Source organism: Plectropomus leopardus, chromosome 19 (assembly GCF_008729295.1).
Source record: "Plectropomus leopardus isolate mb chromosome 19, YSFRI_Pleo_2.0, whole genome shotgun sequence".
In the NCBI taxonomy this organism is placed as follows: Eukaryota; Metazoa; Chordata; class Actinopteri; order Perciformes; family Serranidae; genus Plectropomus; species Plectropomus leopardus.
Window position 1 is genome coordinate 11,522,980 of NC_056481.1, and position 15,880 is coordinate 11,538,859.

The 15,880-nt window shown below is 41.5% G+C and overlaps 1 protein-coding gene across 4 annotated transcripts in view; it reads right to left on the reverse strand.

Annotated features, from left to right (window-relative positions):
* The window catches only part of kat6b (K(lysine) acetyltransferase 6B), a 28,628-nt gene that overhangs the window by 4,935 nt on the left and 7,813 nt on the right, over positions 1–15,880 (reverse strand). For 2 of the 4 annotated variants that reach the window (XM_042507874.1, XM_042507873.1), the window contains exons 3-15: positions 14,500–14,608; positions 11,345–11,460; positions 11,055–11,136; positions 10,426–10,555; positions 7,929–8,920; positions 6,698–6,819; positions 5,481–5,593; positions 5,218–5,359; positions 4,921–5,082; positions 3,448–3,541; positions 1,620–1,851; positions 1,191–1,350; positions 489–767 (exon numbers count right to left, since the gene is read on the reverse strand). In XM_042507874.1, coding sequence (XP_042363808.1) covers positions 489–767; positions 1,191–1,350; positions 1,620–1,851; positions 3,448–3,541; positions 4,921–5,082; positions 5,218–5,359; positions 5,481–5,593; positions 6,698–6,819; positions 7,929–8,920; positions 10,426–10,555; positions 11,055–11,136; positions 11,345–11,460; positions 14,500–14,608 — 2,733 coding nt within the window. The remainder of the gene's footprint in view (positions 1–488; positions 768–1,190; positions 1,351–1,619; positions 1,852–3,447; positions 3,542–4,920; positions 5,083–5,217; positions 5,360–5,480; positions 5,594–6,697; positions 6,820–7,928; positions 8,921–10,425; positions 10,556–11,054; positions 11,137–11,344; positions 11,461–14,499; positions 14,609–15,880) is intronic. The other 2 variants (XM_042507875.1, XM_042507876.1) reach the window with 2 other exon arrangements.

The following is a 15,880-nucleotide window of genomic DNA, read 5'->3' on the forward strand; positions in this document are numbered from 1 at the left end:
TTCTGGTTTCCATACTGTTTTGTTTTTTTAAAAAGGTCTCCCTGACATCATGCAGCCGGCTGTAATATTATCTCCAGCACAAGGGGGCAGTGCCATATAGACAGAACAGATGTGAGAAGCACAGAGGAGGGCAGTAAATTAACCATGACCATTGACAATAGTACAAGGTTTAGCCTGCACAGTCTCGACACCAGCAGTGAAAACACAATCTATTATCTACAGCTGCAGGCACACGGGGAGGCTCCAGATGACAGGAGGAAGCCACCGAACCCTCCACTGAATTCATGAATATTTATCAAACCTTTCCATCTCACCAGAGTACACAACACGGCCTCTAATGAAGGAAAATATCTAATGATATACATTCAATTCCACTTTGTCCGGGAATAAAACTCCACATAATCAATGAGATAATCCCACTTGGGGGAAAAAAAGGACTTGTGGTGATGCAAATGCAGTGATTCACACCAACAAACAATAAAAGTCACCTTTCTCTTTGCTGCAAGCATCGCATGAGCTTTTGTTAGGATGGGTGGTGAGCCATCGGAGTCGTCATCGTCATCGTCGTCTTCATCGGCTTCATCATCACTCACTTCCTGCGCCTGCTGGATGCGCCTGGTCCATGACATTGCGGGGCGGCGTTCGTAGGTCCTGTAGGGAACCTTACAGTGGACCTTCGTGAGAGGTTGCCTGCTGCCGTGAGTCATCATGAAGCCCTCTCTCTCCTCCTTCTCCCAGCAACTGGCCTGCTCCTTCAGTCGCTCAGCCTGGTAATTAAACAGACAAGACGCATTATCTCTGGGAAAGGCGCACGCACGTCTCCCAACATCTGAGCAATGAGGCTAATGGGAAAACAAGAGATTGGAATTAACATCATGACAAATGAATCATTGCAGGTTCCTCCTGATAATAAGAGCAGCGTCCTGATTGGATGTCTGCCCGTCATGGAGGAAACGTTCCCCCGTTAAGCAACCCTGGAAAGATTGCATTTCATGGAATATTCAGCACTATCAATTATGTAGTGAACTGATTTAGGGCAATTTTGCACAACATTAGATGCCTGCTGACAGCGATAATGCTTTTCCCATTAATGGCCTCTATTTGAACTCTCCAGCTAATCAAACAAACATCCAATAACAGCGTTGCGGGCAAGTGTAAACAAATAACAAGTGATGAGCGAGGAGGCTTACATCCATCTCCGCCTCCCTCTCCTCCTCAGACAGGACGGCGTTAGGAGTCGTCGAAGGTGTCCAGCGAAGCCCGTCGGGGTCCACCTCATTCCGGCGCGGGTTCGCCCTCAGGCTCTCCATGTGCCTCTGGATCAATCGCTCTCTTCTGATCAACACGATCCTAAGTCACAGTGAGAAAAGCCCATGTCAACAAAAGAGCGGAGCGCCGGACAGAAGGTGACGTGTGGTTAAACGCGAGCACAAAGACGAGCTCTTTGGGACAGCAGGTGCTCCGTGTCCTTGGGGGTGCTTAACCTGACTTACTTCTGTCAATATTCAGCTGCATTAATGGATACGCTGTTAAAAATACCCGCTGGCCTGGATAAGTCAGACAGCACACAGAAGCGGCAGCACGGGGCTGAAGGAGACTGCGGCTCGGAGAAAACTGACCTGCCATCCTGTCTGTCAATCATGCCGAGCTGCTGGAGAGTAGCGGCGATGTCGTGCGGACACATCCCAGTGGCCCTGCTTATTCCTTTAACACTGATGTGTTTATCTGGGTGCTTATAAAGGTACTCCAGTATGACACTTTTCCAATATGCCAGGTAGGATAAGCGACCCAGATCTGACAGCGGCTTCTCCGGGGAGCCGGCTTGTCCTTCTTGCCTGGTGAGAAGGTAACCTAAAAAGACAAGATTCAAACAAAAACAAAATGCTTTAGTCAAGCTGGAGGCTGCTGCTGGGTTATTTCAGATTGCAATTCAATCCCTACACGCACAAACACACACAGACACACACACACACCTCCCTCTCTTATGGATTACATATTCATGTTAGGAAGTGACACCAAACCCGGGTTGGGATTTCACCTTCAAATAGTATAAAGGGAGGCAAGGCAATCAGTTTTCCTCTCCTTCAACCTCTGTCAGAAGCTATGATACATGCTGGCAAGGGCAACAAAGGAGGTTGAAAGAGGGGAGTAAAGAGGAAACAAAGCGACAGAGCGAAACAGAGAAGCAGCTGGATGTCATTGCTCACAAGAGACTGCACTTAGGAGAGATAACGAACAAGGCAAAAAAAAAACAACTAATATGTATCTGTGTGTAATTAGTTTTATAGCGGCCCTGTCAAGGGTCATCCATTATGAGCGGCATGAAATTAATTAATGCCTTTTAATGTGCACCCACTACCGAGAACCAAACAAGCAAATCTAATCACCAAACAGTGAACACATAATATTCCAGTAATCATGACAATATTCATTACTAAAGCTAAGAAGAGGAGGATAACAAACACTTAGCGATGAATATTCAAATAAATTAATTGAAAAAAGTCATATTTCATTCTGTGTCACTTCACGAGCATATCATCATTAATATACCAAAACAAAAGAGCTGCTCTGAGCCCTTTGAATTTTGATTTGAAAGGGAACATTTTTCACACAGGCGCCCGCTAATGCTCCGCTCTCACAGCTACCTGAGACAAAGTGTTCCTCTAATACAATCCAATATAACAGAAAATCTTAATCTAAACAACTTCCAGCTCCAAAGCTACATTTTCCAATAAAGCCTTCAAAGAGCTCAGAACTCAGCTGTGTTCAATCTCCCTTAATCCCTGTCTTTGTTATCAGCACACTCTCAATATCACAGATCCTCTTGCATCTCTGTGTCTCAATGGCTCCCAAAGTGAACAGGAAATCAAATGCTCCATTACCAGCGCCCGCCCTCCCCGCGCTCACTGCCTTTTTCACCCCCCTTCTCTTCATCACACACACACACACACAAACTCGGCAAAGAGACAACTCTTCAAAACAATAAAACGCCTATAATGACAAAAAAGCTGCCTGCCTAAACACAGAAATCCACTCAAGGCAGCGACTGTTTTCAAAAGTGGACCACAAGGCTTTAAATATTGTATGTGCTGCATTTACAGGACTAAAACATAAAAAGCAGTATCTACGCCTCATCACAAGTCAAGGAGAGGGAATCGGGGGCATTTCTCTATGAAAACGCTCCTCAGGCGATGCTTAGGTGAAATACTATTGGCCATCAAATAATGTATGCAGCCAGAATGTTATGTTTCTCACTCTTAATCTTGTGTGATTGCCTAAGCACTGTACATGAATGCTCTTGATTAGGCTACTTCAAAGCCTTAACCAAATAACAGCACCTTGCCACCAGCTACAAATTCACCCCTTAATCTGAAATTGTTTGTAAAGACCAATGAAAAAAAAGAGAAAAATCAGTTCAGTGGTCTAAAAAAGCATTAAGGAACTTACTGAAATCAATAAGGAACCTTCCAAATCCTTGCCTTTGGTACTGAGGCATGATCATTATGCAGGAGACATTGTACTTCTGCTGGCAAAGCTTTTCCTGAGGGAAGGAGAAACAGATCAAGTATGTCAGAGCTCTGCTGAAGCTGGCAATTTACTGCACCTGCCATTGTCCTTGTCTAAAGCTGTGCACATGCACACGCACGCCACACAGACACACACACACAGAGACACACACACAGAGTGATGAGCTTTCACTAAAACGTATCACTCTGTTCTGAACTGTAGCTACAACAAATCATAATTATCTTTTTCTAGGTTAATCTGTCAACTGTGTTGTGATTATTTGATTTACCACATCCTTTATAAAACGTCAGGTAGTAGTCAAAGTGTAAGAAAATATCGACACAATTGAGAACCGCAATATTATGTTTTGTGATACTCCATATTCTCACCGTATTGATTTTTAATGAATTGTTTACAAACAGAGGTTTGTGGAAATAATGTTGTGTTTTGATTCAGGGTTTCTACAGCTTAAGGCAAATTCAATTTTCAACTTTTTAAGACTTTTTTATGCCACTCGGGAGGAAATTTAAGAACAATTTTACAATAACTAAAACCGGAAAAAAAACACACCCAAAAACCATGAACCAACATTTTTATATAGAGTTAAGGACAATTTTGCCCAAACATTTATTGTAACCTGAAGTACTACAATTTTAGTCCAGTGAAAAAGTTAGATCTGGTTAGAAATACTAAGCGTTTATTGAAAAGGTTTTCTTTTTTTGTGTGTAAGTGGGATTCCACTGCTTTTATTCCTAACATGAAACGGTCGTTTAAAATTGACTTGTTTTTAAAGCTGTTACCAACTGTTTTGAGATTGATTATGTTCTTTTTTAACTGATAAGTTGTTTGGTTTATAAAATGTCAGAAAATGGTGAAAAATATCTAACAGTGTTCCCAAAAGCCCAGGACGATGTCCTTAAATGTCTTGTTTTCTCCCATGAGCCAGAAGATATTCAGTTTACTGTCACAGAGGAGTAACGAAGCCAGGAAATATTCACTCTTTTTTAATTTAAAAAAATGCTCAAACCGATTGATTTGGCGATTAATTCAATGGCTGACAACTTATGGACCAGTTGTCGCAGCTCTACATAATAGTGAAAAATCATTGTTTGACTGAAAATATACTTTATTTCCCCTATGTAAGTGTTATCTATTTACAACAATGTAAAGCAGACAAAAACAGATTATTCTCACAGTTCAAAAGCTGGAACTGACTCATGTTTGGTGTTTTTGCTTGACTAATCGATTAACTGACTCATCGTTTAACAACTACTGTGAATAAATTCAATTCATGTTAAAAAAAAAAAAAAAAACCCGACAAATTACAGCAAAGTCTCACTGCATCAGTATCACCATGCAGAAATGATGTGCGGTGTTCCTTCATTTCCCATATAATCACTCTGTAATTCTTACCTTGGAGAAATAGCCCACAAGATGACAGCCTTTCTCATCATTCTTTGTAAGTATGTAGAAGAGGAAAGGCTCCACATCATAATACAAGGTCTTGTGATCCAGGAAAAGCTTGGCTAACAGGCAGAGGTTTTGGCAGAATAGTTTGCTGACATTTCCATCAACCTAAACATGGAATAAAAAGACCAAGAGGACACTGTTCAAACAGTTCCCCTTTTTCCCTCCTCCTCCCAGAACCCATTCAGTGGAAATCTCATGCAGCATACAGTTATTGCTTTATTGCTGTAAAAGGAAGCTGACCTCAAATACGGAAAGGTCGTCCTTTCTGTAGATTTCATTGGCTGGTGGGTGGAACCAGCCACACTTCTTTGTGTGTCTCTGGAGAATGTTTTTGCTCCTCATGTACTTCAGACAGAACTCGCACAGATAAAGCTTTTGTAATCTGACAAAGACAAAAGAAAGAGCTGCAGCCTGAGAGGGTTTTTTAAAGGACACTGAAATGAAATGCGACTCAATCAACAAAAGAAACTGGCATCATTGTTGCGCAAAAGCAACATTTTTACCTTGAATATTCAGGAGGATAAGGCGACGAGTACCAGGTTTGAATCTCATACTTCCCGAATTCAATGAGGGCAGGGCATCGCACGGAGTCTGTGTTCATCAGAGATCCGGTTCTCTGTGAAAAGAGGGAATAAAAGCAAATGGATAAATGTGGTGACCCAGATAATTCAATCTCACAGTGTCTCTATTAACCAGTCCATAAAAATGCTATCGTGACAAAATTCTCAAATCAAGATTGTGGCTCACAGTCCTTGTGTTTAAACGAAAGATATACTCAGTCTGACCAAAATATGTCTCAAGTAAGATCTTAAATACTGAATTATCATCTGGGTTAGCTTCTGATCCACTAGCTTACAGTGAAGCAATACATAAAAAAAACATATCGGATGAACATGTGTTTGAATTTGACCCTTTTCCCCCATGTCATGAATCAAGATAATGCTGATATATTATAATTTTGTCCTTGTCACCTACCACTATCCTTAATACATCAAACTCCTCAGTAACCCCAACTATGCGGCTTGTTTCAACCAGAATACGATCTGAAATCGGGGAGAAATTAGCAACAAAGGCAACCAAGATTACATGTTTCCCTAATGTTAGCATGCAGATGCATGTAGCAGTGTATTCACGGCCGGGGAATTATGTAACTGAGTGTAGCAGCACTTTCTACCATTACTGTACCAAGAAAAGCTTCTAAACCAAAATCTTAATAACCAGACATGTTCCATCAGATATATGATCCAAAATCAGGAAGAAATATAGATGTTTCCCTTACGTTAGCATGTAGCTACATGTAGCAGAGTATATAATCTCGCCGTAATGTGCCTGGAGCAGATAACAGATGACGAGCCAATGTCAACTTGTCTCTAATGTAGAAACCGTCGCAAATAAGAGTTTTCAGAAAGCTCTACAACCTGAGATTTTTGCTCAGAGGGATTACTTTTACCTCATTTTTAAAAAAAAAAACTTTTGACCCGTTTTATATGAATATCCAACATTATATATATGACAGAAAAAAAGGAAAATAAAATATAAACTGAACTTCATATAAAGAATATGATTTGAATGATATGTAATATATCTGCCTTTAAGATGTAGGAAATACATGTTTTGTGTTGCAAGTCCGCCCCCTTGTTCATTGTTATCAATAAAATTAAGTTGCAAACTACTTGGTTGACCCTGAATTTAGTGTTGATGTTTCCCATAGTTTTCTCACCTGTACAGCGACTTCCTGCACATGAGTGAACATCTCAATGTCCTCCTCTGTCACGTGGTCTCTGGACATGGCAGCAAAGTCGGCTTGAGCCTCCTGCTTCACACGCAGCTCCCCGTTGTGGCCTGTTACAGGCACAATAACACAACATCAACACATCAGATAGCACATCAGCAGCGGCCTGTTTGAAGCAGCCGTGGCTGAATAATCTCATAAATGCATTCTATGCAAATGTGCTTATACTGTGAGTGCTGCTGCTGAGCCTGTTTGAGGCCGTGTCTCTGAGGAATTTCATAATGTATCATCTTTGCATGTTTATATGAAAATCCCTAATGTAATGAAGTGAAACTAAATCACTCTAATTGCGTAACCGCTTTCATGTGCTTAGTCATCCACCAAGACAGTTTCCCATGAATGAAGAAGCAGATGCAGTGAAGGGAGCGAGTGTCGACATGAAAAGCAACTGATGTTGGAAAGCAGGCAGTAATTTTATGACAGACATCAACACCATGACATAACCACCAAAACAAAAAACCCATTATAAGTGGACGTGATGTGTCATTAACATATTTATGGAAATGTGCTGTTGGGCTAAGTAATGTTTGTACTGTATATTGTTTAGAACTTCTTGAGAGATATATCTATTTGTTTTTCCTGCGTGTTATTTCTTTAAACTGTGACTTCACTCCTGAAGACAGTGAAATGTAAGGGTTACTGCACTTCTGGCTATAATCATCATGTCAGCTCTGAGTCAACTTGGGTGGGTGAATCACTGGGTTGTATACGTCTAATGACCGCTGGAAGTGAGGTTGAGTGGAGACAGTGATTTCAAGAGTGAGGGTGGGATGAGGAAGAGCGCTGATGTGACTAAAGCCTCTACTAGGTAGTGATCACAATGTGCGCACTACTGCAGAGGGGTCAAGGACAGAGCAAAGAGCAACATGAGGGAGTTAGTGGGCCATGCACTATGACAAAAAGCCAACGGGCGAGAGGATGGAAGCCACGTCAACTCCGCAGCCAAGTCAAAAAACGCAACGAAACTGGGTTAAGAAACTAAAAGAATTCAAATTAGGCAGAAGATTAGTAGTCTGTTAGGATGTCTTCTCAAAGAAAAAGATTAGCTCTAGTCTGGGAAAAAAAAAAAACTGCGAGTGTCAAGCTTTAAAAAAATAAAGAAGAAGCTTAAAGGTGTGGAGACGCAGGTCTTGGCTGGAGTTTTCGAAGCCTTGCTTACCATGATTATTCTCTGGCTTAATTCTTCCGTCTGTCAAGTCTCCCTTTCCTGGCGAGGGGGCTCCCTTCTGAGGGCTCACTTTATACCTCAGCCTGCCTAGTGTCCTGTGCTTTTTAAGGAAGGGGTTACGTTTGAAATGACTGACCATCTTAAATGGGTGTCCTCTGGGTCGGCCCGGCCCAGCAGATGTGGAGTGTAACCTATTTTTATTAAACTTGTTCTTTCCAAAGCGCTGGGACCCCGTTTTGGACGCATGGGTTGAATCCTGCTTATGGTGCATGCGCTTAGGCGGCGCGTAGCAAGGTAGTCTCTTTTTCCGCGACTGTCCCTGAGTAGTATAAATGTGAGAGAGTCCGTCAAATAGTCCCTTAAGTTGGCTGCTATTGCAGAGACTGCTCAGGGAGGGAACACTAGACTGGCTGGAGGAGCTCTGGGGTGAGTTAGCAGAGGTGGAGCTGCTGGACACCTGCAAGGGCGGGCTAAGTCCCGGCAACGTGGGGGCGGGAGGAAGAGCAGAGGACGAGGGGGTTATCTTTTGAGTGGGGTCAGCAGCAAAGGCAAACGGCTCTGGTGGCTGGGACAGTTTGGGCGGACCCTTGTCTCTAGAGCTTAACTGTTTGGCGGGCGAGTTTACGGCTACAGCTCGCGAGCGACGGCCCACGGGGGAAGGGGTAAAGAATTTGGAAAGCCCATCGATAAGCCCTTTGGTTTTCTTGTTAACGGTGAGTGTAGCTGGGGTGGAGGTGGGCGTGGGGGGGGGGGGGGGGGTGGGGGGGGGGGGGGGGGGGGGAGTGGTGGTGGGGGTGGAAGTGGTGAATTGGGTGGCGTCGACCGCACAACAGGGGTCTGCAACAGCCAATCTGTCTCTGGCGTCCTTCACAGATGCAGCATGACCAGATGAAGGTGTGGAACAGACGGTAATCTTTTGACCCCTACCAGGTGACCCCCTTCCTCCCAGTGCTACCATGGAGCCATCACCACTGGTTACAGACCTGCAGCGACAAGAAATTGTAGCAGGAGGTCAGCTCTTACTGCCAGATATGGAATCTAACTAAGTGCATTTACTCAAGTACAGGGACAGTTAAAAATACATACTTTTCCTCTTACCTGTAGCACTGTTTATAAGTTTAGATTGTTTTGGTGTGAACTGTAGTGTTGGAGATATCGCTATAAAGATGTCTGCGTTCTCTCTAATATAATGGAACTAGATAGCACTTGGCTTGTGGTGCTCACAGTACCAAAAAAATACATTTCAAAAAAATAACAGCAATGTCTTTTTCCACAAATCATGACCTGAGTACTCAAGATAATCCAAAAACCGTTTTCTGTCTACAGTACTACAACCACCAACTGAATCACAGCGTGCAAGGAAGCCAGGACGAGAGGCTCGTGCTTGTGACACAGCAAGATGTAAACATTAATGGTGTACTCCTGGGCAGAGGTATAATGTAAGCTAGCTCACTGATGCTACGTAAGTTAGCAGAAAAAGCTAAACAGAGGAAGAAGCCATCAATGTTTACATCTTGTGCTGTCACGAGCACAAGCCTCCCCTTCATGAGGAGATACACGCTTCTCTCTGTGTAGTGATACCGTTAGCGGGTGTAGTTTGGTGGAACTACGACATGCAGCTGCTCACAATAAGGTCTGTGGATTATCTTGAGTAACAGGGTCGTGATTTCTGGGAAGAGACACTGCTGTTGAATTTTTCAAATGTATTTTTTGGTGCTTTGAGCCCCACAAGCAGAGTGCTGTCTAGTTCCATTATGTAGGAGAGAAGGCAGACATCTCTACACCCGTTATCTCCAACACTTGGAAACTCACACCAAAACAATCTAAATTGTTAAACAGCACTACAGCTAAGATTTTGGAGTGAACTGTTCCTTAAGGTACAATTTTTTTTTTAAACCAGTTCAATTTACTCCACAGCATTTATTACATATGATACAATCTATTAAATAAAACTACTTACAATATATATGGTTATAAAACTTCACTTCAAACAGCTACAACATTTAAGTCCTGCTTATTGTAAACATTCATGCATCAATTATATTAAAAATCTAGTCATGTATAGTATCTATTGCTGTCTTTATTTTTTATTTACTTATGCACAAAGTGGTTTTTTTTGGGGCAATCCTTATATTTTGCATCCCCCAAAAAAACCACTTCAATTGTGCCACAATAAATAAACACTAACTAATTCTGAGAGGATTTCACTGTTGCTTGTATTTACTTATCATTTGCTTGGATGATTCCAGTCCATTGCTGCTTGGGTTGTATTTTAGTAGTTTTTACTGTGACCTTTTTTCTGTTATGATAACATTGGGCTGACTAAAGTAATTGCTCAGACCTGGAAACACACAACACTGCACTCAACAGTGTTTGTCAGTATTGTTGTCATGTTCCCACGTCTTAGCAAATACCACATTATTACTACCAAAAGGAATTTCTCTCTAACAAAGTAATACTGCTAATATTCAGATTATTGCACACTTACATTCTTTGTTTGAGCTTATTTCTAGGCCTTCCGATTGGCTTTGCATATCGACGTTTGATCTGATCGGCTTTCTTGTGCAGCAGTTTCTTCCCATTCTCCTTCGGCCTGCACACTTGGCAGATCCAGGTACCTGGAGGGTGTCCAAACAGAGAGAGTACCGTTTGAGTGGGTTCATCAATTCAGAGGACATACAGTACATTCATTTGAAACATTTCCTTTAATACCGAGAGCTGGCGAGAATCCCGCCGGCTCACAATGACAATCAATTACTCAGCACAAAGCGAAAATCCATAAGAAAAACATTGGGTCAATTCTCTGTCCAGTGAAATAGACTTCATGTCAGCTTGTTGAGCAAAGCTATGTGACTTGTATGAATTGCCTGCCAAATGTCCTACTACAGTACGTGCGCCATCATTACAAGCCTCGCTGTAGGGTCAGTACTGTAATCCAGAGATAGCGAATCTCCCCGGGGATGCTGGAATAATTTGATATGCATGCAAAGCTTCTAATAAGCCATCGCTGCCTCTCTGCGTGCTGAGTGACAGCCCCAAACGGCCGTCTGTGAAGAAAAGGCTTTGAATTGACAGCAGAGAGGGAAACAGAGAAGCCAGACAGTGTAAACACCTCACCTTTTGGCATTCTTGAAAGCGGCGGGTCGCAGCATTCCATGTGAAAGCCCCGATCACATGAATCGCAGAATAGCATCTCATCCTGAAAAGGAACAGCAGGCATGTGTAAGGGATGTCCCTGTTGCATACATGTAACACCCTCCCATCATTTAAAGTCTTTTGGCAAAATAAGCACAAGAGAGGCTTTACAAATCTGAGGGAAAACCAACAAATCCTCAGGGATTCACAAAATGGGATCTACCTACGAGCCAGCAACACAGATAATGGTGCATTAAAACGTATATACTTACAGCATTCTTCCCCTGTATTCGACAGGAGCTGCAGGTTTTGCATTCAATACACTGCCATCGTAATCTCTTCACATTTGAGGTTAATTCAGGGGAGAACTTCAGACATGATGGATGCCCTTCAGAAGCAAAAAGCATGTTAGTGTGACACATTTTTCACCACAGAGCTAGAGACAAGGCTTTCCATTCAGTCACACTGTAAGGTTAAATATTAACACATTAAATCATCAAAAACAATGGTGGGATCTGTGTGTCCGCAACACTTATTTTCCCCCTGCCACAAGTTGTGTCTAAAAACAGTATGATCAAACATCTGAGCCGCTAATTACAGATAATTTGATCTTAATGAGGCAGAAACAGTAGCAGCACTCATTCTAATGGAAGCCGATCCATGAAAGTCATGTAAAAGCTTGCCTTCACCCTCACCCGGCTCCCTCTCATGGTTGTAAAACAGCTGTTTTACAGTGAGAGCACAATTTGTGTACACTACGAGCGGTTAATGAAAACCACCTCGACGCTACTTAGTCAAATTTGAGCTATAAAAATGTCACCAGGAGAACAATTCCTTACGGCATTTAAAATAATTGTTCAAACATAAATGACTCCTTGGCAGAGGTAATTTTATGGGGGGTTAGCAGTTTTGTCTGGAACAAAAGAACGGTAAAGGAAATGCCACCAATCTGCAGCGGGGAAAAAGGGCTGATCTTTGATCCGCTGTGCCTGGTGCGCTCTATAAGAAGAATCTGAATTGAGCGAAAATGACTTGGGCGATTTCAGATTCTAATGGCCACTTATAGAGCATCTGCCCTTCTTGAGCCCGCTGAGGGTTGCAAGCAATTTGGATCCCTTCAGCCACTCAATTTGAACATTGTTCTTCCAATAAATCCCTTAAAGGGAAGAGAAAAATGTGGAGCAAGAATGTGACATCTGCCTAACCAATACTGAGAACTGCTGCGATAACATGCTGTATATTGTGAGATAATAGAAATTTGTCAATGATCACAGATTTTCCTGCAAGCTTTTTACCTCGGTGGCTTTGATATTTGTGGTTATACAAGGTTATTGTGTGCAATTTAGCAAATCAGTGAGCAGGAGTGCTTTATAGAAGTATTGCATCTGCAGGATTTTCGATAAATGTGACTAAGTACTATGATTTGCCAGGTAAAATAAGACAATTTCATCTAGTGTAATAAACATTTCACCAATTAAAATGTCCAAGAAATTCACTACACCATTAGGTCTGGGTATCATTTAAAAAGGTATGATACCAGTATCAATACCAGATCTCTATAGTAATACCAATGCCAATCAAAAGCTTTAAATGACACCATTTTAATATACTTTATTTGATGCACATAATGTGAATAGAATCATTGAGTTTTATCAAATGCCACCAAACACCACATATTTCCACCCTGGTGGAAAATAAAGATATATTATAAGAATGTAGCAAAGCCATACTTTTATATGATTTGGAAGCTTTTCAGCATGCTGAATTACCAACTCCAAAAAAACACTGCACTCGACTTCACTACAACACACACTTTATGGGTTATATCTGCTGCGGCCGTGGGACAATCACAAGTTGCATTAAATCAACAATAGCGTGGTGTGATTAGCTGTGAGCAAAAATCATATGAGATCTGTTAAAAAAAGGAATCAAATGCAGGTTATCGTTTCGGTCAAGTACTCCACCCCTATATATCATGCTTAAACTCCATAGCTAGTCCATAATTACTTTAATTTCTTTATTGTGACATCAAAATACTATAAGAAATAAACTGACTGCACATGCTATCCTTGTCACCCACCTCTACTTGCTACTGTTCTAAAGTTACCATTTCGCATTAGGAAATGATATTAATGTAATACTGTTGTCTTAGAATTAAACTGATATGATCATTTCATGTTATATCTTTACATAATGTAAAAATCTTGTGGTCAAAATGATTCCAATGAAATTTAGGTTAAAAACCAGCAAAATGTTGTTTCACAATTTGAATGAGTTTTGTCTGATTTAATGCAGAACAAAGTAAAACTTTATTGCATTTAAAAATTCAGAACATTCAGAACATTAATACAGCAGTAAACCCTGGTTTTCTATGTAAGGATACAGTGTAATGCACTGCTAAGCAGAGAATGAAGTCATGCTGCTTCTGTGTGTGTTGTACTCCGAGCTTCTCTGTTGTTTGTTATGGTAGTCAGTCTGGCGACACGTGCATGTATTAGTGCGTGTGAGTCCCTGTAAGTGTATCCCACTGGCTAGGTAATCGCCACCGCCCTGCACTGCTCTCATACGGAGGTTACCATTCATATCGGCGTTATCATGAAAGTGTAGCACCCACCCTCTGGTTTCCCGCTAGAATAACAACATAACATTAGCTTTGCCAGCACTGTTGCCGTTGTTCGCACTGTTTATGGAGTTAGCTGCTAGCTGCCAGCTCAGTTGAGAAACATGTGCAGACAATCCCAACCGAGACTCTCAATCATACATATGCTCTGAATGTCACACACAGCTCCTGCAACACAAGTTTTAATATTTTACATTTTGCATATACAGTATATACCATGTTGTGATAGATATTGAATAACTGCTCCTCTAAATATAGTGATAATTAGGGTTGGGAGATATGCGCCGAAAGTTATATTGTAATATATTTATGCTATATCTCGATACGTGATATCTCAATATTTTTAGAGTACCGACACGTGAACGTTACAATTCTTTTTAATTCCCTCTTTGATGTGACAATACTGTGGGAATGACTATTTGTACAATGACCTAATTATTGGAAATATACATATAATGATTAAGTGGGTAAAGACAAGTATTAAAACAAGTAGAACTGTCTGATATGTTGAGAAAAGTACATCAGTTTACTCTTATGCAACCTTTAAAATCAGGATAAAACAACATTTATTCCATATCACGATATAACAATATCCAATATCTAAGACAATATATAGTCTCATATCTCGACATGATGTAATATCTTTATATTGCCCAGCTCTAGTGATAATGATTTTAACTATATTGCCACCCTCTGATCCCAACAAGCTTTCACACTGTTGCTTGTGAGCCTTTGCTAACACACTACCAGTTCTGTCCAGACTACAGTATGGTGTATGCTTGTGAGAGAACATCCAAGGCGACTTACCACTGCTCCCACAGTCTGCACAGGACAGCAGCTCTTCTGGCCGCTTGTCCCGATTTGACTCTTTCGTTCCAAGACAGAAACTGCATATTGGGATGGGGTCGACCCGGAGCTGGGTGGGAACACAAACAGAGACAAACTGTTTAAAAAACAGAAACGGGCACAGGCTGTGTATGAAGTGCTTGAAAAGCCTGTTTGTTTTCGGACGTTTTATCTTGTCAGGATTTCTGAGATCACTGTGGACTTATTGCTGGCTAATACAAAAACACCAGTGTGTGATTTAATGAAATAGCAAAGAAAATATGAACTACAAGCATAAGCTCAGAGGATGAGAAAAAGGAGTTCTCACAGACTAGGAATGAATAATAAATGAGTCTCATCCTCAGAGATATTGAGATCCACCTCCTTTATCCATTACATCTGAATGGGTAAGTGATCTTAGTAATCATAGTTTAAGGGCTTAATCCAATTCTTAAAGCTTGCACTCCAGTCTGAAAGGATTAACCAGCATGTAATCAAATTACCTCAATAATAAAACATGCTCCCATTGTTGCTGCCATGATCCACTGTAAATGTTGCAAGTCTCAGAACAAACACTCATTTAAGGGCTTACGGTTAAGTTCAGAAGAAGTAAAATATGAGCTCAAGGTTTAAGAGGATTTCCCCATTGATCACTCAGAATGAAGAGAGGCTCGCTTCACACAGAGGAAGACTTAGTGCCATCTCGTCATGAAACAGCCAGTCAAAATCGGACCAATCTTTGGCGGAAATCACAACCAGCGCTGACATAACACAAGGTGTCCCTTTAAATATAAAGTCGTATACACACGTCTCTAGAGGTGCATCAAACAAACTGCTGCCTCCTTCCTTGCTTGAGAGGAAGTTCTTAACGGAAAATAACACTCACAGGGTGTGACCATAAATAACCCACCTCATCATCAGTTTACACTCTAAGTCCTCGTCAATTGACTGGAGCTTTGAAGGGCACTCTGGGGATGCCCATAATTAGTTCCCGGTTTCTATGACGCAGATCAGCATCCTGACCTCAACAAAATTTGCAACCTCCAAATATCTATTGGTCCTGACCTCCTCCTGACCTACAGCTGAATTATGGGAGATTTTCTGTTTTTTTTTCTTCCATCCACCAACAAACACAAGACAGGAGCATCCTTTTCAACCTGTCACAGCATCCAAAATGAACCCCAGGGGGAAATGCAGCAAGGACACAGCGGGGATTTAGTCATTGTTCCTGGCTGTTGTATCAATTAGTTGTTACGGTGAGGGGAAGCAGTTTACGGCCACATCAATGATTACTCTATTTTCCAACCTGCCAGGTCAATATTTGAAAGCAGGCACTGGCATTAGAGGCTGCTCACACAGCTGT